The sequence below is a fragment of the Prunus mume genome, linkage group LG5 (assembly GCF_029339155.1).
Source record: "Prunus mume cultivar Tortuosa linkage group LG5, ASM2933915v1, whole genome shotgun sequence".
NCBI lineage: Eukaryota > Viridiplantae > Streptophyta > Magnoliopsida > Rosales > Rosaceae > Prunus > Prunus mume.
In genome coordinates, this window is record NC_142702.1 from 23988478 (window position 1) to 24009167 (window position 20690).

The window sequence follows — 20690 nt, forward strand, 5'->3', positions numbered from 1 at the left end:
CTATTTAGGAACATCATTTCTTTTAAGAAAACACATAGAACATATTTTCTAATTTTCTTTTTTTATTATAAATAAAATAAAAAAAACTGGGCAGACAGATTTTGAATTTATCAGTCCTCTCCCCCCCTTCAGCCTGATTGGTTAGGAAGTTTATTTTCCCAATGAGGTTCTGGGTTTACATGTGGCATATACCCATATGTAACATGTAACTTAGTTAGGAAGAAAACAAAGACTATTCAAAATCTGGGGATATTTCATAAGAAGCATTTTTGTAAAATTAAAAATCCATATGCTCCTACATATTCAATTAGAAGTAAATGCCTTCTGAGAAATGGTTTAAATGCCAACAAGATTTAGCCGAATGAAAAATGACATTGATTTGCAGATTAATGGTCTCAAATTCAACCCCTCATGATACTATGGTAGTGTGTGTAAAAATCCTCATCTCCAATAATTTAGACTATTGCTTGTATTAAAGAAAAAATTTAAAAATCTTCATCAAACGCAACAACCAACCATACCAACATGTAGATCGGAGTGAGGAAAAAAAAGTTTGATATACCCCAAAAAGTGCCCAGGAATGGTGAAAAATAGCCAGTCCCAATGTCCCGGCAAGGACGGATCCAGGCACCAGTGCTAAATTTGGAGATGAAAAAAAAATTAATGTTAATTTTATAAGTCAAACCCAAATTGATTAAAAATAGTCCACTCCTCTTTGTTGAAATTAGCCTATCACAACTGTAAGATTTCATCTCTAGAGGCATCCACATCACACATATCAAACATCATGTTTTTCTATTACCCATCCATGTAAGCTATAACTTTATATTTGAACTTGAGAGCTTAGAAGTAGTAGGCCTCATACTCTTTAAAATTGTATCAACCTATAATCCAATGGGTTCTTTAATATTAGTAAGTTTCTCTCCTACTTTTTGTTTAATTTCCAATTTCAATTGTTATTGTTAGCTTTTTATGATTTAAAGTTTGGGTGTTAAATTTTGGGGATTTTTTCCTTATGTAATTTGCTAGGATTTTATTGATGACTCGTCAATTTTCTGATTTAATCTATTATTATTTGATCTATGCTTTTATATAGCCTAGTTATCTTTTGGTTTTGTTGAATGCTTGTAGCTTATGATTGCTCAATTGTAGATTTATATGACTGTACTCCCTACGTCTACGTGTACTCCCATAACATTTAAAAATTGTTAATTGATACCACTCATTTTCTTTGCATATAAAAAAAACCTATAGCCTATAGCCAATTAACCATGTAAATATGTTTTTAAAAAGAAAAAAAAGGTAATATAATGGATCTCCCATTAAAAAATATTAGTCCATCCCTATAAAATTTCCGGGTCCACCCCTGTGTCCCATAATGTTTTTCCAGGTTCCCCCCCAAAAAAAACAGCCTTCTTAGAAAAAAGTGCAATTATAACTCAAATGTACACATTCACTTATTTATTTTAAATCTTACAAAGAACATATATTCTGTCATTTGAAAATGCTTTTACACTGCCAAGCAATCCCAAATCCACTCCAGCAACACCAGCAACACCAGCGCAGGAGTAGATCTAGATTACCATCTTCCCTTTGGTCACTTATTAACCGACTTATAATTACCTGAAATCCCTCAAATAATTAGCTAAAAACCACTCAAATAATTAGCTAAAATCACGCAAATAAATTTTTATAAAAGAAGAAAGAAACCCAGACCCACTTTAATTCAAAAAGGCAATCAATTATAGAAGCTGACACGAACCAGGGAGTTCTACAAACTAAAATAAGTGTATGAAAAAAAACTAAAGCAAAACACTTACAAGTTCACGTTCACAGAACCAAAACCATACCATACTGACTGAGAGAGACAGACATCTCTCTCTGAGTCTCTCTCTCTCTCTCTCTCTCTCTCTCTCTCTCTCTCTCTCTCTCTCTCCATATATATATTGGTTGTGCAGACGATAAACGTACAGCAATATCTTCTCTCGCTCTGTTTTCCTTTGCCTCTGTTTCTCGTTGTTTCTGGTGCTTTTCTGAAAAAGCCGGAGTCTTTTTCAAATTTTCTGCCTACCACTCTCGTGTTTCAACAGATTCTTGAATCCCAGAAAAAATCAAATCTCCTTTTCGATTCGCGGGAAACAAAAGCAAGGAAAATCCAAAGAAGAAAAAAGGTTTACTTTTCTTTACTTCTTTAGTTTTTTTTTTGTTGCTCTGAAGCTCCTGTAATAGCATGACACTTCTCGCCTTTAGAGGTCTCCTTAGTTAATTTTTCTTTCTCGTATTCATTACTTTCCTCTGAATTGTACCAGAAGACTGTATACATATTCTGTCGCATCCCTTGTTTGGTTTCCGAGAAAACCGAGGAAAAACAAAAGAAAATTTCCGATCACATATCCTGATATCCGCTTTGCTAGTTCTTTGTTGTTCTTAAATTTTTATTACAGAATCCGGGCTTAGCTGAATTGGGTTTCTTGTTTTGCTTAGGATAATGCATGAATCAGTGGTTTCAGACCTTAAGTCAGCTTTGTCTTTTCCTTTATTTTCTCGGAAACCAAACAGAGTGTAGCATGTAACATGCAGGGTCCTTTTGAAAACTTCAAACTTCAGCCAGCTAGAATTTCTGCTAAATCCGTGTACCATAATGTCTCTACCAATCTGAGTGTATTCTTTTACTAAACGATTTTTAGTTTTCTCTCTATGGTATGCAATTTTCATGTTTTATTTTTTTTTGGTCTTCTTTGTTATGATTTACATTTTTGCTAGCTGTTACTGTCATGTCATATAAGCTTATTTAGCTGGCAATATAAATTTTTTATTTTTTGACTACATTCAGACGTTCTGTTAATCCCAAACAAAGAAACCATTATCTCTAACTTCTTAGTATCAAACAAAAAAGAAAAATGTGTCCCAAGCCTAACTTTGTTCTCATCCGATTAATATTTTTTTCACTGTTTTCCCAAGTAGGCCAATTGCAATTTGGAAACCCTTTAGCCTGATCAAGATTTTCATTGGTTTCTTGGTGTTTTGGGAGTTTCTGCAGAAGGTAATTGGCAGAGGAAGATTTGAAGAAGAAGATGAATAACTCAGTCTCGGATCGCAGTTTTTACATTGAGAGTGAAGATGAAGAAGATGAGGAAAAGGAATTCAACAAAAGCATAGAAGATGGAGGAAACGACTCTGATTCTTCTGAATCTTATACTGAAAATCAGCAGCAGAATATTCCCAGTTCTTACAACACCCAATGGCCTCAAAGTTACAGGTTCTCTCTCTCTCCCCCCTCCTCCTCTCTTCCTCTGTCTCTTCTTTTCCTCTGTCTTTCTCTGTTAGGCTGCTTGAAATTCTCAGCTGGTTGTATAATTTTCCATGATTCTTTCTTGTCCAGTTAGCATTTTTACTGCAGAAATATGTAGTAAAGGAAAATTTACTACTTTGATATGTAAAATTTTGTGGGAGAGTAGTGACAACATGGTTTCTGCTGGAGAAAATGAATGGTAAAATTTGTTGGATTTGGTGATAAAATCTTACTTACTGAGAATAGAACTCAAAACATGTTACTATTGCAGTGGTGATTTACAGTCAGCTAAAATAATATCCTAGAAACTCTATACAAAGTAAAAGAAATCCGTTCCAATATTGAAGTAAAGTCGGCCAAAATTTTAGTTGGGTCAACGTCAATATTTGGCTGCTTTAACATTTTGGATTGTTTAGGCCAAAAGAATAAAACTTTAATTTGGGATTATTAGGTGGTAATGTAGGATGAAAAAGTAGTTCTGCTTTGTTGCTTTTTGAATCCTTCTTTTTAACTCGCTGGAAAAAGGGAGTGATTGATATGGCTAATGGCTCTATCAAAGGTCTCCACAGAAGTATAGGGTGGCTTTAGGCTTGTACTTTTGCTACAATGACTTGCTCTTTGATCTTTTTAGTTGTCTTTTTCGGCTCCATCAAATGTCTCTAGAGAAGTTTACAATTGATCAGTCAAATGATAAAAAACTGACCGATTTGTTCTGTTATTCTGGTGATGTATTTTTTTCAATTTTAGTTCCAAATTAATACTTACTGTTTGTCATTTACTGTTTCAGGCAATCCATTGATCTGTATAGTAGTGTACCATCCCCTAGTATTGGGTTTCTGGGCACTCCTTCATTGTCAAGATTAGGAAGTTCATTTCTTTCCTCATCACTGACAAGAAGGCACACTCCCGAAACATTACCTTTCTTGACGAAACCCTCGGTACCGATAGTTGCGGATGAGCAGCAACAACAGCAACAGAGACGTAGTTCTCATTCTCTCCTTCCTCCTATTCATTCAAGGAGGTCTTCTATTAGAAAAGATGATAAACCATCCAGGGTTTCTCATGAACATCATCCTATTTCTCGCCACAGCTCATTCACACAAGCTGTGATTAATGGTAAGTATGGGCAAAGCACATGCTATTTAATTTATTTCTTGCATTTATGTTTTGTACACACATATTTGTTCATGCATATCCGTTCACCCTCATCTGCAGATTTTGCCTAGCACTGTTTAAGTCTAGAAATTATATCTCTGTCATCAATTAAATCTCTTTAACCATACATCAAATTCAAGTAATTTCTGGTGTTAAGCACTCCGAAGAGTGTGCTTATGTCTATGAAATGAACATCCATAGTCATGATTAGCTGAGTTAACTACATTTGGATTCTGATCTGCCTAATAATTTCATACATATTATGATAAATAGTTATTGTGCCCTAGGATGTCCAATACATAATGAGATGATACTTTTTATGTGTTCTAAATGCAAATCCAATGAAATTATTCCAAGCAAAGGAAACCAAAATCCTGCACCTACAGACAGACAGAGCTTCATCATGTGTCAGCAAAAAAGTTGCAGGGACCACATAGTCCAGTATGATGGTTCTATCCTTTCAATTAAAATCAGTTTATTACCCTTCACATGTCTCAAGATAAAGTAGAAGCTGTCTGTTCAAAACATTCTCCACTTACCACCGAAATTCTCTTTCTACACTGCAATTTTGAGCTTGTTCTGATGCTAACATGCATATACATGACATGTTTGCAGATGTATCTTAATTTAGTATTTCAAAATCTGACCATGTTTTAGTTATTTCTTCATATCTTTGAATATTATAGAACTTGTCCGTAGATCACCACATTGCTTTGTCCTTACCCTATTGTTATCTTCATTTATGAGTTTTCAAACAAGCCAGACTCTGTTTATTTCACATGAGTTGATGAGGTGGCTCACCCCCGATTGCACATGGTGCACATGAAAAGATCTACTAAATAAGTACTAAAATTGTATTGGTACCAATTAACTTGTTTGGCTTGGCTTGTGTAGCTTTCAATGCAGATTTACAATTTGGATCCTTTTTTTTTTTAACTTTGACTGTGAACATATTATATTGTTTGTAACATAATTCCGAGCTTGATCAGTGTCCACTCACCATTTCCTGTGATTCAGGAATTAATGTTCTTTGTGGGGTTGGAATCCTTTCCACACCATATGCAATCAAAGAAGGAGGATGGCTTGGGCTCTCGATTTTGCTTATATTTGCAGTGCTTTCCTTCTACACTGGATTGCTCCTGCGTCGCTGCTTGGATAGTCAGCCTGGCCTTGAAACTTACCCGGACATTGGCCAAGCTGCATTTGGTACGGGAGGACGAATCGCCATCTCGGTAAGCTTACCACATTTATATATTACTTAAAATTCTCCTTAGGTAGTTTGTATACAGAGTCATACTATTCGTACCACATTATGAATCACATCTTTGATAGAGACGAGATTCACATGTATAAATGAATCCCATCTTCATTTGTCATGTTTGAGATGTGGTTGTATAAAATTTCATCAATGCTGCTATTTCTGTCGTTTTAACAACAAATAAAGTTAAAACGTCTATTAGAGTTCAGTTGAATATCTGCTATTTCTGTCGTTGTAGTGATTTGTTTTTTTGTGGGTGCAGATAATACTGTACGTGGAATTATATGTAAGTACCAGCTGGCTTCACTGAGTGAGTATTTTACTTTATTTGTGCTTCACCTATATCTATGGTTTGAAATGGAACACATGGATGGGTGGAAAAAAAAGGAAGTCGGGCTCCAGTGGGGTCCACCCTCATATTCTCGGGTCCCACATCTGGATCTGATTGATTGAGTTGAGCCTATAACTTGTGTCCGCATTTTTGGATCTTATTGGTCACTTGTTCTTGACTAGCCCATATGGAATACAACAAGCTGTACCTGGTTGGCTGATTGTTCAGTTCTCATTTGATCTAAAAATCCCTGTTTCCTTGAAAATTATTTTTCTTCCAATGCTCCTGAAAAGAAAGAGCTTGATGGGTTCTTTTGGGATTTTCTTTAAACTTTTTTCTGCTCCTCTTTAGGATGATGAGCATTTTTCATTGCATGAGATGATTGGAGTTCCTTAAATCATGCCAACACTAATCATTTTCAGCATGAATGACTGTTAGGACATCACATGAGACACACTGATGTATTTTTCTGGTCTCTTGAGTGCAGCATCTAATTTAAATTGCACTCAAGGTTGCCTTGAAATCCATATCCGAAGGAGGTTCTTCGCTTTTTAGGGAACTTTAGACTCCGCCAATTAGAATTTGGTATGCAGATAATGACCAAACTGGCTATTGCTGGACAAAATTATGGATTTTCTTTTGTTAGAACCAAGCTTAAATGGTTGTTTAGCCATTGATGCACTTAGCCAAACGAAGGGGTTGTTTTGTATCATATATCCATCATCAACATTGTCATGCTGCTCTGAGGCAATGCATCAGTAATACTCATCATTTAAATGCTTGCACTTGTAAGGATTGATCACGCACCTCTGTTAGAGCCATTAATGTCACAGCCCTTGCCAGAAGACTTATGTAGCGTGGAATTGGATGATCTGAAATTAGGAGACCTGACAGGAAGAACATCCCATAATTTTTGTTGCAATTGCCATACACCTGCAACAGTGTTTCGTTTTATAGTTAGAAAAACTTATAGCTTAGATCATTTTGATCTTTAACCTTACTTGACATTTTGAGTATTTTTGCTTAATAATTTTAAAGCACACAAATCACCTATTTTAAGTTTTCCTCTATTTGCAGGCTTGCTGCATAGAATATATAATTTTGGAGAGTGATAACTTGTCTTCACTATTTCCAAATGCGCACCTAAGTTTGGGCGGATACATGCTAGATTCTCGCATTTTATTTGCGATTTTGACCACCCTTGCTGTTCTTCCTACTGTATGGCTTCGAGACCTCAGTGTTCTTAGCTACATCTCAGGTGAGTTTGGCAATTTGAATATAATCCATGTATTCTATACATCTAAACATTCTGTGAAATGAATTTGCGTTGTCACGCAATATTTTGATTATGAATAGGAATATCTAGACTAGTTGGCCAGACCGGTAGTGTCAAAGGTTCAAGTTTGTTGTCTATGAACCAAGAAAAAGAGTCTGTTATTCGAAATTGAAGTCCTATTTGGGGCCAAAAATAGTTGAAGCTTTTGGTGGCTGACAATCACATTTAGATAGTGAATTTGCTTTACCAGTCCTTTTCCTCTTTTGAACCTTCTGTATTCTCTTGGACTGCAGTAAGACCGTTAACCAAATGCATGCTGTCCTCTTGACAAATTTTTAAATTTTACTTGGTTTACTTCCAGCTGGTGGAGTTATTGCATCGATCGTGGTGGTCCTTTGCTTGTTTTGGGTTGGTCTAGTTGATGGAGTTGGCTTTGAGAACAAAGGAACACCACTGAACCTTTCAACTCTTCCTGTTGCAATGGGTCTCTATGGCTACTGCTACTCAGGACATGCTGTTTTCCCAAACATTTATACTTCGTTGGCAAAACCAAACCAATACCCTGCAATCCTCTTAACATGGTAAACTAAAGATGCTCAACTATATTTCTATTTAATTTAATAATTAATTTCCTCAGAATCTAGCCTTAGTTTTTTCACACTCGTACTGCTGTCTTATCTTTTTGTGTGAAATTTCATAATTCCCTTAACGTCTTACAGGAACTGCAATTATTTGTGAGCAAATGCAACTTGTTATACTTCATTTATTTACTTAATCGTTTTTTCCGTGTAGTTTTGTGATTTGCACTATTTTGTATGGTGGAGTTGCTGTCATGGGGTACACAATGTTTGGGGAATCAACAGCGTCACAGTTCACTCTCAACATGCCTCACGATTTGGTTGCCTCCAAGATTGCTCTGTGGACTACGGTATGCTCATGAATTTTTTTTTTATTATGGATGTTCTCTTGATGTTTTTGACTTTATTATTTGCACAATTATCAAGCGGGGAATCATGCTATTTTCCTTATGAGTTTTGCACAACTATCAACCAGAAAATCAACTTTTTATCCTCTCCGCCTCCGGAAAACCATGCAATTATTAAACCGGTCCAGGCAGTCGTTGATAAATATAGATTTGTTGTTTCCCTTGCCCATTGGAGGTAAAGAAAACTGGGATTTGATTTGAGGTTTTAGGCTGTCGAGAGATTTCACCATTTGGCTAATTGGCTAGTTCATTGATGTAGCCTGTAGGGATGGTTTATCCAACTTTTTAGCTCCATTTGATTTAGGCTTTAATCAATAGATTATAGAAGGAACAAAAAATCTAGGGATGGCCTTAGGCTGCCTACAGTTCTCTTCAGCAGGTCCTTTTTATGCCTATTGTTTTTCCTTAGGCACCTCAAACATTAACTTTATGTTCTTTCTCCGTGTTGTGAACCTTTCCTTCTATACTTGGAATTAAAACTGGTGGCTAATACTATTATCGGGCATTTGTTCTTTTGCAGGTAGTCAACCCATTTACCAAATATCCTTTATTGCAAATTATGCAGATAATGAATGCCATCTGATACACCAGCACACACGCATCACACAAACACACACATCCATGCACAATTCATGCAGTCTAGAAGGTATTTTGTGCCTTCGACAAACATCAGAAAGAAACAGTAACTCAACTCTCTAAAGCATACTGAACTTGAAGAATCATTTTTGTTTCTTTTGTGCCTATGTTGCTCAAAGTCAACGCACATGCACACACACACAAGATAAAAATTGGAAAAGACTAGATATGTTTCTCCTTAATAAGAACCACGTATGCATTAACTATATCTCCAGTCGCAATGAGTCTGGAGGAGCTGGTTCCATCAAACAAGTCCCATATATATGCAATCTTAATTAGAACGGCACTGGTTGTCTCTACCCTGGTAGTTGGTCTCTGCATCCCCTTCTTTGGTAAGTCTCCCTTGAACTTTCTTTATTTATCATTTCCGTTTCGTTGCCATGGAAACTGTCTTCCTATACCTTTTGTCTCTTGGTAACCACATGTGCCACAGAGAAAAAGAGAACAGACATTAGATAGACAGGGAACAGCAGCATCTCACTTGGCATGCTACATTCACCATTACCATACTGTTATAACTTCAATTTTAACTTATCGCAGGTCTGGTGATGTCGTTCATCGGATCTTTATTCACAATGCTTGTAGTAAGTTTTCCTTTGTATTTGATTACAAGAAATATATTTTCAAATTTCAAATATCAATCTATGAGTTAAGTTACACTATATTAACAAAATATAATGTTTGCAGACCTTGATACTTCCTTGTGCTTGTTATCTGAGTATCCTGAGAGGGCGAGTAACTCGGCTTCAGGTATGTCTGTTTCATACGCTTGTTAACATTGGTTTAGAAAAATAGACAAACAAGAAGCACAATCACATTGTTACATAGAAAAATGCTTTCATATAATTTCAATGTTGATCAAAGAATGTGAATTCCAAACCAACTCGTTAACATTTTAATCTGCTGTTTTTTTTTTCCTGCTATTGCCAGGCAACACTTTGTATTATAATCATTATAGTAGGTGTTGTATCATCTGCCTTTGGAACGTATTCGGCGGTTTCGAAGATTATTCAGAGCTTGATTCACTGAAGTTTTTGGGACATTTTCTTGGAATAGTGAGAGAGAACATGATTATTAATGTATTGTGGATCCTTAGAGAGTATATATAATCTCTTGGTGTTCATTTCCAATTTTGAGCCGTCTTTGAATTTGTTGTATCCTGCAATAAATCCTGTCTTGTTTCCATTATTATTTGCAGTAATATTACATTTTTTTGATATTTAAAAAAAAAAAAAACTAATTAGATGCTTCCATATTTCTATTAGTAAGACTCTGCATCGGTCTTGTCAAGTAAGAGGAGGCTCTCTTTATAAAAATCACCATCGCTAGATTGATATCCAGAAATCCCAAGTTTTTTCAACTGTTTGCTCACAAGGTCCAGTGATATTAGTTCCTTCCATGATTTTTCAGTGCCACTAGTGACGAGCAACAGAACTTCCCCACTCTTCCTAAAACATATAGGCCCCGTGGATAAAAATCTTTCTGGAGCTTGTGGACCGAGAGTGATCAATCTGGTCCATGACTCCTTTCTGCCACTCTTTCATCACCCATATGTCAAGAAAACAATCTTCCTCACACCTGCGCCGGGTATTCACCGCGAACAAAGCAATAGATTTTGTGTCCCCTGAAATAGACAAACGCAATCCCAACCCGAAATTACGTTGGATAACCTTGGGCATAAATATCTTACTGAACACCTCCTTGCCCAGGTCAAATGCCAATATAAAAGAACAAAGATCACCACTATTTTGTCCTACAGTCTACTGGCCAATGAAGAAAGGAAAACATTGGATGTAGCTCTTGCAGTCACCACTATAAGTAAGATTCAATACATTGATACACCAAAATGAGCGGGATTGCATGCCTTCTCTTACATCGAATAAGACGAGACAGCCCAGTAAGCGAAGAGATTCCAATCAGATTTTGCGGAAAAATTACCTAGCATGTCTCCGTTATTCAAGGTCATTTGTCAGATGCTTTTCATTACCACTTAAACGAGGACGCTCTTCAATCAAAACTAGATAGAAAACATAAGCAAAAATAAATTAAAAATGGAATTTCCTTCAATTCCTGAAGCCTCCACCGATTTGAATTTATCCCTTGCTCCTCCTTCAAACCAGGAAACAACACATGAAAATGTTGTGTTTCCACACTCCAATTTCCATATTGGTTTTACCTTTGTGCAAGTTGCAAATATGCACAATGAAATCCCAGCAACTATGAACGTGCTTACACCATATGCGAACTTGGTAATGGCAAGGATGTAACATCCCACATTGACCTATTGGGAAGTTGCTCGTGAGTTCTCAAAAACAAAATTATGAGGGCAGGAGTCTCAAAGCGGACAATATCTTGCTACGACGGAATTGATCCCGGGATGTGACAATTTGGTATAAGAGCCACTTTGTCGTGTGATGCGAGTGTGCCAACTAGGATGTCGGGCCCCTAACGGGGGTGGATTGTAACATCCCACATCGACCAACGAATAGGAGGTGATGTGCCTTTTATGTATATGCACACGAGGCTTTTTTGGAGCTCACTGGTTTCGAGTCATGAGAACTCCGGTTAAGCGAGTTTGGGCTAGAGCAATCCTAGGATGAGTGACCTACTGGAAAGTTGCTTGTGAGTTCCTAGAAAGAAAACAGTGAGGGTAGAGGGCCTAAAGCAGACAATATTATGCTACGACGGAGTAGAACTCGGGATGTGACAAAGGAGGTCTAACAAGACTGTAGTGAAAGACACCAATTTTTCCAATGCTCACCGTGCTGCTTCGATAGCAAATGTAGGATTGCATCTGCTAGCGAGGAACCAAGAGTGTGCCACATTGACTGCTCAAGTCGCATCCTTTAAGGATGAAATTGCCGAATTGCATAGGCTCCTCAAACATGCAAACCGACATATAGAAGCACTAAAAAAGAAAAATCGAGACTTTGCTAAACTGGTGGAGGTATTACAAACTCTTGTATCAAAGAAGAGACAGATAAGGATTTGAGATGAAGAGATGCAATTCTCTTTGATAATGAACATGAGTATTTTCTATGGTTTTATCTATTAACTATGAATTAGAATATTATCGTTTCATTTCGTTAGGTCTATTTTTTATAATTTTTTTTAACCTTTTATACGTTGACCCCTCGAATGTAAATTCCTGTATCTGCCACTTCCCAGATTGTTCCAATAATGAGACAACTTGCACAACCTTATAGTCATTGGACCTAGCATCAAAATCGAATCCAATCGAAGCATTGTATTCACCGTGCGTATTCAATCTAACACTAGGCTTGGGAAAGGGTCACTAACTTTCTAATGGCTAGGGTTCCATATGAAGAAGTTGTAATGATAATCGAACATATCATCCGCTAGGCAGACTAGCCCGTCACAAGTGCCGACCACACGAATACATAAGTTGTTTTTTCTTTTTTGACAGAAACTGGAAATTCTATCTTGGAGTTGTATTGATCAAAAGCCTGGTTATCATAATACACAGAGTGAACCTCGTCTATTATCTTGGAGACGACCCTTTGGCCGAAGATGTGGGGCTTCTCCATAGCAGAAACTTTGTGGAGTAGGAGGAGGTGACTGCACAGTCATTCATATGGGCGCGAATAAAGCTCTAGTTTATGATCATGGACCTCCATGTCTTGCACACTGAGGTGCATTTGATGAGAGATTTGACGGGCAGCCTAACAAGGATATCTTGAATGATTTCCTTAGGAAAATTTAATTCCTGCATCCCTTGTCGATATCTTGTATGACATTGGTAGTATCCATGTCTTGCACACTCAAATAGTTGTAACAAAATTTCTGGTTCTGCGTTTGAGAAGATTGATAGGCTTTTTAGTACCTGCGCAAACAGGGTTAAAACTCCTACAAAACTTGCAAGAATGACAAGGTTATTGTAGTATAAATGAATCTCACAAGGTCGTTCTTCGCAGGGATTATTTAAATAACTCGTAGCAACCAAATTCTAATTAATTATTGCAAAAGAGAAAGTTGAGATGTTTGATTTGAAGACCTTAAATTAAAAGGAATTTAACTAATAAAGATAAGGCAATATGCAAAATTAAAGCTAAGAGCAAGAGAAACAGATTGGTTTTAGAAATCAAATTAAGAAAGCACTAGGATCCGCCGTCACCTTAACAATTCTATATAGTTCCCCAATTACTTATGACCTATACATGCATATTTCGAAGGCTAGGTATTCCTAATATAAGCCTACTTGGACCCCAACATAGAGCGATATCACACATGCAATCCGTCTGTGGTATTCGATCAAATCTAAACATACATGACTCATTAAGTTCTGAAACCTTTTGAAAAACCATGCAACCCTTAAGACGTGGTATTCATCCTAAGTGAACTTGCACATATTAATCACAAGAAGCCTTCGTCAATTTTAGGGACCGACCTCCGACCAAAACTGCATCAAATTACTTTTCTAAACATCCTAATGGTGATCAAGCATCAAGACACTTAGATAGTTTAACCCAGTGATGAATAATTCGAAAACCTGCATGCATATAATCATAAGCAAATTGGACAGAAACTACATATTCTTGCTAAGGCTCGTGGCCTCACCCTTTAATTCGGTTGACAATAAAAATAATCAAGTTCTTCATTAAAATAATAAAGATCGAAAACACTTGAAGTATAAGTTCTTCCAAAATCCTAGCAAAAGTCGCGTTCAAAACCCCAAGAGAAGTCAAAAGCGTCCTTTAAATTGCTGTGAAAAGGAGCTTAAATATAAAACCTACCTGCCCAATCCCCACAAGGAAACTAGGTTAAAATAAGATAATACTAGGATATAAAATCCAAATTGGATTAGGAAAATCTGCCAAATCTGCCCAGCCACGTTTTGGTCTCAAATATCCTCCAAATCTGGCCCAAGATAGCTCGTTTTAAAGATAAAAACGTTCGAACACTTCTCCAGAAGGCCACGAACCCATCTGAGGTCATCTGGCTCCAAAACACAATAAAGCCCAAATCGTCATTATTCCAGATGCTACTTTATTTTATCGCCAGAAAATAACAGTAGAAAAGTCTTAAATTTTGATACGATCAAGCCAAGTGACTCACGAACGTCCTCCAACTGGAATTACTCCAAAATTCGTCCATTTGATTATGTTTTGCTCCAGAAGTCGAAAGTCCTATATTGGAAATATAATTCAAAGTATCAAAATTCTTCCAAAATATTAACCAAACTATATTAAAAATGGGGTTAAATATATAATATAAAATATGCGCATCAAAGATGACGGAAGAAGAAGAAGAAAAGAGTAGAACCTTTCTTGCTTGTAGGATATTACTTCTGAAACCGAATATATGAGAGAATTTTGGAATTTTATGATATGGAAGTATTTATAAAGATGTACAAAGTGGTAAACCTAAAGGGTTTTTAGAAATCCGAATTACAATAGGATTATACAAAGGGTAAGTAATTACACAGAACCAAAAAAAAGGAAACAAAAATATATTAAGATGTACAAAGTGGTAAACCTTAAAAAAGGGTTAGAAATTCTAATTACAATATAGGATTATACAAAGGTTAAGTAATTAATTACACACAAAAAACAAGGAAATTAAACATATTCTCCATCGGTCATGCTAGGGAGACTAACTTTAAATACCAACTTGTGTACCATCTCTCTAATAGAGCGTGGGAACATTTTCCCTCTCGAAAACATTCCTTCCCATACATGATAATGTGGGTCGGCTTACATTTTGCCTCACCGTTCAATAAGTTAGTACCATCCTCCATTTGACTGGTGTGTTGTTCTATTAGCTTTAAATTGGGTTTGGATGCTTTTGGTTACACACTTTTTAAACATAACATATGCAATTGTTGCTCATGATCCAAAAAGGCTAAATATTCTATTATTTTGTTAATTTTCTTATTTTAATTCATTTTGGATTCCTAAGGTTTATGGGGTATTTAAATCAACTTTGAACTCGTGGCTAGAGTTATGTTATGTTATTTCATATTATCAATAAATTTGAGGTTTCCTCATTCTTCCTGTTGGATTCCATAGTTGTGTGTTTTAGGCTATAGTTTTAGGCATTCGATTGTCACACAGCGTCAAAATGCTTTCATATAATTTTGATGTTGATCAAATAATGTGAATTCCAAACCAACTTGTTAACATTTTAATATGCCGTTTTTTTTTTCCTGCGATTGCCATGCAACACTTTGTATATATTATAATTGTTATAGTAGGTGTTGTATCGTCTTCCTTAGGAACGTATTTGGCGGTTTCGAACATCGTTCAGAGCTCGATTCACTCAAGTTTTTGGGACATTTTCTTGGAACAGTGAGAGAGAACATGATTATTAATGTATTGTGGATCCTTAAAGAGCATAATATATAATATTTTCATTGAAAAAAAAAGAAGAGAGTATATATAATCTCTTGGTGTTCATTTCGAATTTTGAGCCATCTTTGAATTTGTTGTATTATGCAATAAATCCTGTCAATATTACTAACTAGATGCTTCCATATTTCTATTAGTAAGACTCTGCATCGGTCTTGTCAAGTAAGATGAGGCTCTCTTTATAAAAACCAACGTCGCAACATCGATATCCATCAATCCCCAGATTTTTAACCTGTTTGCTCGCAAGGTTTAGTGATGCTAGTTCATTCCTTGTGTTGTCTTCAGTGTGAGTGATAAAAGTCCTTCTGGACCTTGTCGACCGAGAGTCATCAATTTCGTCCATGACTCCGTTCTGCCATACTCTTTCATCACCCCATATATCAAGAATACAATCTTCATTCCTGTTATCCACCTTGAACAAAGCAATAGCTTTTCTGTCCCCTGACGTAGACAAACGCGATGACACCCCGGAATTCCATTTGATACCCTCGGGAATAAATATCTCATGGAACACCTCCTTGCCCAGGTCAAATGCCAAAATAGAATCATAAGGATGATGATAATCACGTCTTATAGCAGATTACAGACCAATGAAGAACCCCATTAACAAAAACATTGTTTGCAGCTTTTTCAAGCCTTAGACATCTAGGAGAAACAACACCAAGACTGTTCCATGTGCCCGTGGCTAGGGAATAAACCTCTGCTAGAATTTGTAACCCACGCATGAGCGTTAAAGTGACAACTCGTACAACCTTATAGTCATTGGTCGTAGCATCAAAACCAAATCCAATCGAAGCACTGTACTGGCCATGGGTATTTAATTTAACAGCAGGCTCGGGAAGGGTCACGAACTTTCTAATGGATGGGTTCCATATGAACAAGTTATAATTGTAGCCGAAAAGATCATCCGCATCATCCACTAGGCAGACTAGCCCGTCACAAATGCCGGCCACACGAATACATGAGTCGAACGTTTGTTCCCTGACAGCATCTGGAAATTCTATCTTGGAGTTGTACTCGTCAAAAGCCTGGTTATCATAATGCACAGTGACAACCTCTATTACCTCGTACTCTATCTTGGGCACGGCATGGTCTTCTCCGTAGAAGAAACAGAATATCTGTGGACTAGGAGGAGGTGACTGTCAATATTATTCTGTGGACTGAGATGGGCGCGAATAAAGGTTTGGTTTATGATCATGGACCTCCATGTGTTGCACACTTAGGTGCATTTGATCAGAGATTTAACGGTAGCCTAATGAGGATCTCTTGTATGATTTCCTCAGGAAAAGGGTGTGCCGTCGTCGCTTCAAAATTCAATTCGTGCATCCCTTGTGTGATATCTTGTATGGTAGAACAAAGTATATGAGATAATTCTCGATACATTGATAGGTATTTATTTATAAAGATGTATAAAGTGGTAAACCGAAGAGGGTGAAATCTGAATTACAATAGGATTCTATTACTTTTTTACTGACATTTTTTACAAAAGAAAAGGTCAAAAAGTCAGTAAAAAAGTCCCGACGTATGTTGGAATTTTATAAAAATCCCTCCTCTATTACTTTTTTACTGACGGCTATACTATTTATCATTATAGCCGCTCGGCTATGCTATTTATACAAAAACTTAAATAGGCGACCGAAGTAAGGCCGAGCGGCTATACGCATTTTTTAAAAAAAAAATCACATGTCTAGCCGCGCGGCTATACTATTCATTTGAAAAAAAAAGGAACGGCCTAGCGGCAGTATAGCCACCCGGCTATACTCAATTTGGGGAAAAAATCCGGAGTATAGTCGAACGGCAATACTCCTTTTTTAAATTAAAAAAAACAAATCCAGGGTATAGCCGCGCGGCTATTTATAAAACCAAAAAAAGACCAGTCTAGGGATTCGACGCCACGTGTGAAAAAGTATAGCCGTTCGGCTATACGACTTATTAAAAAACTAAAATTGAAAATATTAATAATAATAAAAACCAATCATTTGGGCCTGGTGGAAGAAAAAAAAAATAAAAACAAGGGCTATCTATAACTGGGCTACTTGTGTGTGTTTGGGCCTTCATCGGACACCAAAAACAACAAACAAAAAGAGACCCAAAAAAAAAAAAATGGCGGCTGTTATATTGGTTCTTAACGAACTTCAGTCCGACGTTGCTTCAGCAAATCTGACTGTACCCGCTGGATCGAACAGTCCGGGTGACTTTTATTCCGTTGGTTTGGTGAGGCCATGTGGGTCCCGCTACCCTCCAGCCACTAACGCCGTCAGGCGCCGCTATTTTCCGTGATGCCAAACTCTCCTTTTCGCCGTCACCTCAAATCCTCCGTCAACGGTCCTAAATAGTCCCAAGTCGACGGTTGCTCTCTCTTTCTCTGTTCGACATGTCCGTGGTACCTACCCACCCTGCTCTCAGGCACCTGGGAACCAGGGCCTCACGTGACCCGTCACGTGACCCTCCAACTTCACCCAAACTGAAAATTTCAATCTTGAGCTTCAGGCTCAGAGGGCTAACTCGCTACCCGCCTTCTTCAAATCCTCTGGTCTTTTCCCGTAAATTTGATGAAATTCGGCGTCCAATTAGGGCCGTAAATGCTCTGGGCCAAGAAGGGTCGTTGCAAGAGCTCGATGATACGCCGGTCTCGGTGGAGCTCGTGCCGATTTCCGGCGAGACCCAGTTCGACCGGGTCATGGCCCAAGCGCAGCAGCTGGAGGAATCGGTCGTTGTCGTTTGGTAAGTTTCTGGGTTGTGATGGGATTTTGATTTGGTGAGGTTTTTGGGTTTTTGTTTGGTGGGTTCTTTTCATTTGGGTTTGTTTGGTTGCTGAGAAATGTAGGGAGAGAAAAAGGTGGAGGCTTTGACTTGCGTTTCCATGCTTAAGTGAAAGGAAATGCATAAAACTTTATTGGGAACTTGTGATTAAATTTTGCAAGCAGCACTTCACTTCTTCCATTGTTAAAAGATTCTTTATAGTTCAGAAATTTTCTGATTTGGCATTAAGAAATTGGTAGATTTTCCTTCTTTGAAATGGAACTTCAATTGAAATGTCTCTGTAGGATGGCAAGCTGGTGCAGAAAATGTATATATTTGAAACCAAAATTGGAGAAGCTGGCAGCTGAGTACTATCCAAGGTTAGTTTGGCACTAGTTCACCCTCTATCCAGTAGTATAAATTATAAATCATTTTCACATTGAAACTTCAGAACATTGATATGCCCCTCTAATTAAGTTCAATTTTTCTGAGTTCCATCTATGCGCGCATTAATGAAAAGGTTTTGAATCAACTTAAATCTGCATTCTTTTAGTTTGCCAATTGTCAAACTCTACTAAAATTCTGATGAGCCATTCATGGAGAGATTAGAATAAAGCTTCAAGCTCTACTAAAATGCTTGCCCTTCTGATATCCCTGCCCTTGTAGAAGCATCATTCCTGGTGCTCAACTTATGATAATATAACAGTGAGATTTCCATATGCAGTCTGCAAAAGTGGCATTAAAATTATAATAGAAAAATAAATGTGTGAAAAAGGCAGAACAAATTGAAACACATTAAATCTCTCATTGTATATACAGATAAGTATTTTAAAGCAAAGTGAAACTTGTCATGCATTTATGTAAAGAATTACACACATGTGTACATATGCATTCTATGCTTAGATAATTCAATAGTATGTTATTGTTCTTGCTGGATTGTAACTCTGCAGTAGAGAATAAATCTAAATCTTAATTAATTTCATGTAGATTGCGGTTCTATTCTGTTGATGTCAATTCAGTTCCACACAAGCTTGTTGCTCGTGCTGAGGTCACTGTAAGTTTTTCATCTCACTTGGAAGAATATGTCAGAATGGCTTGTATTTGAATGGAAGTAGGGTCATGTAAGTTTGGGCTGAACGTCAATTGTAAAGTGTATAGCTTCACGGTAATGAGTAAAAGCCAAATATTCAAAATCTTCTGTGGGATATGGACGTGGCTTTTTCGTCATTAGCTATGGAAATCTTAGTAGCTGATCAGTGAAGTGATATGCAGTCTTCATAAGTTTGTGGTTTTGACTTTTGAGTTAGTTTGGTAGTTGTGGACATCATTTGAAGTTAATGTTGTTTGCACTGCGCGTGCAAGTGAGAGGGAGGGAGGGAGCTGGTGGGACTTGCCAAGCTATATGAGTTTTGAACCTTGTTAGCTCCACCAATGTTATCTAGGTCATCTTTATATGATTAAGTCTTTACTATAATCCCACGTATCTTGTGCTCTGCATTTTAAAGCCATCCTTTTTTTTTCTTTTTTTTTTCCGGTGCATCACATGATGGGCTTCCGAAGTCTGTATGTCTGTGATCATAAAACCATGGGAGTTCTTAAACTTGTCAATTGTTATTTTTGCCTTGCTTCAGCTTGAGAATATGTTCACTGACAGTTGTGTTTTTTTGTGCTATTTACATGGCGGGCTTTCATATCTGTGCAGAAGATGCCAACTATACAGGTAAATCCTCTTTGAGGAACTTGGGATGTTTTTTCTCCCCCTTTCTTTTTTCTTCTCCGTAGTAATCAGGATGATTATGTTACAGCTGTGGAAAGATGGCAAGAAACAAGCTGAGGTGATCGGTGGTCACAAGGCATATTTAGTCGTTAATGAAGTTCGTGAGATGATTGAAACTGAGGATGACAGGTGAGGTTTGGTAACACGGACAGTCTTATAATTCACAGATTCATTAACATGAAAAATCAAAGTTGTAAATTTTTTTTCTTCATAAATATATAAATATACCAGATTTAGGGTACAGAATAAATGGAAAACTGGTTCTTTTGTTTTCAGTAAGAGGTATCCCTGGCTTAGCCAAATACAAATCCCCTATTAGCTGCATAACCATGACTTTTCCCCTTGTTGTGTGTGTTGGAACCCAGCTTTTGCTTGGATAGTCTCCTTTTACGTCAGCACTACGAAACACAATGCTCACGTTATATTTGATCTGGAGGAAATTTGTCACCTTCTTTCAGCATCGAGTTCTAAATCAACCAACAAGAAAATCGCAGGGGACTGCTATTTTGACAGAAGATGATCTGCAGACTTACTAGATTCTTACTTGAAAAACTAGTGCCACACACTTTTTCGTATTTTAAGAGTATAGAACATAAAACATAAGTTGAGAGCAGAAACCCATATATTTTTTCTTGGCCAGCCATATGCAGAAAAAACAAGCAATAACAAAGAATACATCTACTCATTTTTAGAGTAGATTCCGCTAGAATAATTGCATTGAATTTTTCTGTCCTCAAAATTACATTGGTCATTTACAGAGCCGAACACTTTAAACTCCCAATAGAAAATCTTCAGAACTATTCCCTCCATTAAATTCAACCTCCAAATTTTTTCAACAATTGTGATGCTGACTCTGATGGCCAAGTACAA

General features: G+C 37.1%; 2 protein-coding genes and 2 pseudogenes across 4 annotated transcripts; 2 read left to right on the forward strand and 2 right to left on the reverse strand.

Annotated features, from left to right (window-relative positions):
- Window positions 1-1820: 1820 nt before the first annotated feature.
- On the forward strand, window positions 1821-10227 carry LOC103332338 (amino acid transporter AVT1C). Of its 2 annotated transcripts, none has more exons than XM_089052134.1 (13): window positions 1821-2171; window positions 2965-3259; window positions 4080-4408; window positions 5465-5679; window positions 5968-5991; window positions 7114-7294; window positions 7674-7893; window positions 8105-8240; window positions 8818-8837; window positions 9126-9265; window positions 9474-9517; window positions 9621-9683; window positions 9864-10227. In XM_089052134.1, the coding sequence occupies exons 2-13, from the start codon at window positions 3075-3077 to the stop codon at window positions 9960-9962; spliced, it is 1656 nt and encodes a 551-aa protein (XP_088908260.1). In that variant the 5' UTR covers window positions 1821-2171; window positions 2965-3074; the 3' UTR covers window positions 9963-10227. The 2 variants fall into 2 exon arrangements, with proteins under 2 accessions (XP_088908260.1, XP_008233287.1); XM_008235065.2 differs by having other exon boundaries at window positions 3041-3259.
- On the reverse strand, window positions 9973-14691 carry LOC148917386 (F-box protein CPR1-like; annotated as a pseudogene).
- Window positions 14692-15434: 743 nt separating this feature from the next.
- On the reverse strand, window positions 15435-16684 carry LOC107881161 (F-box/kelch-repeat protein At3g23880-like; annotated as a pseudogene).
- Window positions 16685-17461: 777 nt separating this feature from the next.
- Window positions 17462-20095, forward strand: WCRKC2 (WCRKC thioredoxin 2). Of its 2 annotated transcripts, XM_008235066.3 has the most exons (5): window positions 17469-18025; window positions 18349-18423; window positions 19031-19097; window positions 19746-19763; window positions 19849-20095. In XM_008235066.3, exons 1-5 carry the CDS (start codon window positions 17676-17678, stop codon window positions 19951-19953), a joined length of 615 nt encoding a protein of 204 aa, XP_008233288.2. In that variant the 5' UTR covers window positions 17469-17675; the 3' UTR covers window positions 19954-20095. The 2 variants fall into 2 exon arrangements, with proteins under 2 accessions (XP_088909849.1, XP_008233288.2); XM_089053723.1 differs by lacking the exons at window positions 19746-19763; window positions 19849-20095 and adding an exon at window positions 19604-19734 and having other exon boundaries at window positions 17462-18025.
- The last annotated feature ends 595 nt before the right edge of the window (window positions 20096-20690 follow it).

Excerpts from the sequence above, each read along its gene's own strand:
- LOC103332338 (XM_089052134.1), top strand. The coding sequence starts at position 3,075 with ATGAATAACTCAGTCTCGGATCGCAGTTTTTACATTGAGAGTGAAGAT. Across the intron at positions 7,295-7,673 it reads TGTTCTTAGCTACATCTCAG|CTGGTGGAGTTATTGCATCG; the intron begins GTGAGTTTGGCA and ends GTTTACTTCCAG. Across the intron at positions 8,838-9,125 it reads GTAGTCAACCCATTTACCAA|GTATGCATTAACTATATCTC; the intron begins ATATCCTTTATT and ends AATAAGAACCAC.
- WCRKC2 (XM_008235066.3), top strand. The coding sequence starts at position 17,676 with ATGTCCGTGGTACCTACCCACCCTGCTCTCAGGCACCTGGGAACCAGG. Across the intron at positions 18,026-18,348 it reads GAATCGGTCGTTGTCGTTTG|GATGGCAAGCTGGTGCAGAA; the intron begins GTAAGTTTCTGG and ends ATGTCTCTGTAG. Across the intron at positions 18,424-19,030 it reads GCAGCTGAGTACTATCCAAG|ATTGCGGTTCTATTCTGTTG; the intron begins GTTAGTTTGGCA and ends AATTTCATGTAG.